We start from the raw sequence: 1,881 nt of genomic DNA, 5'->3' as shown, positions 1-1,881 counted from the left end.
CCCGCCCACTCAGAAGGCCGGGCAGCGTGTAATGACTCGCGACCTAACTTCCCGATTGGTCTGGAAGCTGGGCAATCAGGAAGCCGGACGGCGAGTCATTACACGCCCCCTGGCTTTCTGGTTGGCTTCATGCTCCCTCGTTGGCTTCCTGGCCAATCAGGAAGCTGGGCGCAGTGTAATGACGTGTTCCTGGCTTCCTGATTGGCCAGCTTCTCGGCCAATCTGGAGGCTGAGCAACGCGTCATTACACGGCGCCCGGCTTCCTGATTGGCCAGAAAGCCGGCTCCGTGCTTTCTCGTCACCTGGTGAGGAGGGAGCATGGATACGGCTTCCCTGCTAATCAGGAAGCCAGGTGGCGAGTCATTACACGCCGCCTGTCTTCCTTAATGGGATCGGTATTAGGTATCGGCGAGTACCGGGGAAAAAAATATCGGTACTCAATACGGAAAGACCGGTATCGGTGCATCCCTACTGTATGGTCAACTCGGCTCTTTAGCAGCGACAAGGTCAAGTACACTGTATGGCCTAAAAGTATGTGAACCTCTCCCCCAAAAGATTGCGTACAGGTGTTCCCAGGGAAGGTTCGGGTAAGGCTACACCATACAAAGACATTGTAGACAATTGTGTTCTTCCAACCTTGGTGAAGACCCTCCTCTGTTCCACTATGACTGTCCCCTGTGTACAAAGCCAGCTCCATAAAGACATGGTTTGGCCAGCTTGGTGTGGAAGAAGGACACTTGAGGGTCCTGCACAGAGCCCTGACCTCAACCCTACTGAACACCTTGGGGATGAATTGGAATGCGAACTGCGAGCCCGGCCTTCTCGTCCAACATCAGTACATAAGAGTAATTGCCATTTTGGCTGACTGAGCACCACAGACACACTCCAAAATCTGGTAGAAAACCTAAGTAGAGGTTATCATAGCTGCAAAGGTGGGGCAACTCCATAGTAATAGTATGTCCAACTGGTCTAATATTTCGGTGTATCTGATCGGATGGCTGATACTGTAGCCTGGTGTTGGTGCCTTCATTATGTACCTACCTAGGTTCAGCCATATTCGCTTATCATAATCTTCATGTGTTGTTTCAGGGATGACCTGCCAGGCCAAGAGCTCTTACTTGGAAAACGAAATCATCTGGGGTCACCGTTTCGAGCCCTGCATGACCCTGGAGAAAGGCGCCTTCCGTGTGGACTACAAACGCTTCCACAAGACCTTCGAGGTCCAGCTGCCGCACTGTAGCGCCAAGGAGATGGAGGAGATGCGGGATCTGGAGGGCTCGGAGTTCAGCTTCTACTGGGAGAATGAAGACTTCCTCACTGGGCGCCGTCACACCATGACGGACAGGGGGGATGAGGAGGAGGATGAAGAGGAGGAGGAAACACGTACACAAGGAGAAGGTTTTTCCGACCGCAGCAGGCGGCTGATTGGAAACATCGCAGAAGAACGCAGCTTGGACTTCAACGGCAGCGATTATAACCTCTGAGCATGATGGACAAATGTGGACTTAGTATGGTGGAGGATATAGCCAGGACACAAGCTGAAGGCCAACTCAAGCCAACTCTGATATTCCGGTTTTGTGTGGTTGGTGACCAGTTCAGCTGTAGGCGGACTTCTTCTAGGATTCCAAAAATTCTACTTCTGCCCAATAAAAGTTATAGAACGTTGTCACCTTCCCCTGAAGGGTTTTCCATAGAAGGAACCAATATTTTAGGTGTCCAAAGTGACCCCATCATTCTGGGCTTGTGGAAGGGATGGAGGTCTTAAGGGGAGGTCCCACCAATTGTATAAGGGATGGAGGTCTTCAGTAGGGTTCCACCAATTGTGGAAGGGATGAAGGTCATCAGGGGGTCCCACCAATTGTGGAAGGGATGAAGGTCATC

The 1,881-nt window shown here is 51.6% G+C and overlaps 1 protein-coding gene across 1 annotated transcript in view; it reads left to right on the top strand.

Moving 5' to 3' along the window:
• Window positions 1-1,527, top strand: part of LOC108799779 (G protein-activated inward rectifier potassium channel 3-like) — a 3,351-nt gene extending 1,824 nt beyond the window's left edge. Inside the window, exon 2 of the mRNA XM_018571697.1 lies at window positions 1,090-1,527. Within this exon, the coding sequence (XP_018427199.1) occupies window positions 1,090-1,484 (395 nt within the window). The 3' untranslated portion in view covers window positions 1,485-1,527. The remainder of the gene's footprint in view (window positions 1-1,089) is intronic.
• Window positions 1,528-1,881: the final 354 nt, after the last annotated feature.

The sequence above is a fragment of the Nanorana parkeri genome, unplaced genomic scaffold (genome assembly GCF_000935625.1).
Source record: "Nanorana parkeri isolate BGI_ZX_2015 unplaced genomic scaffold, ASM93562v1 scaffold1811, whole genome shotgun sequence".
NCBI classification, from domain to species: domain Eukaryota; kingdom Metazoa; phylum Chordata; class Amphibia; order Anura; family Dicroglossidae; genus Nanorana; species Nanorana parkeri.
Note: the sequence above shows the minus strand (reverse complement) of the source record. Positions and strands in the feature narration are given on the sequence as shown.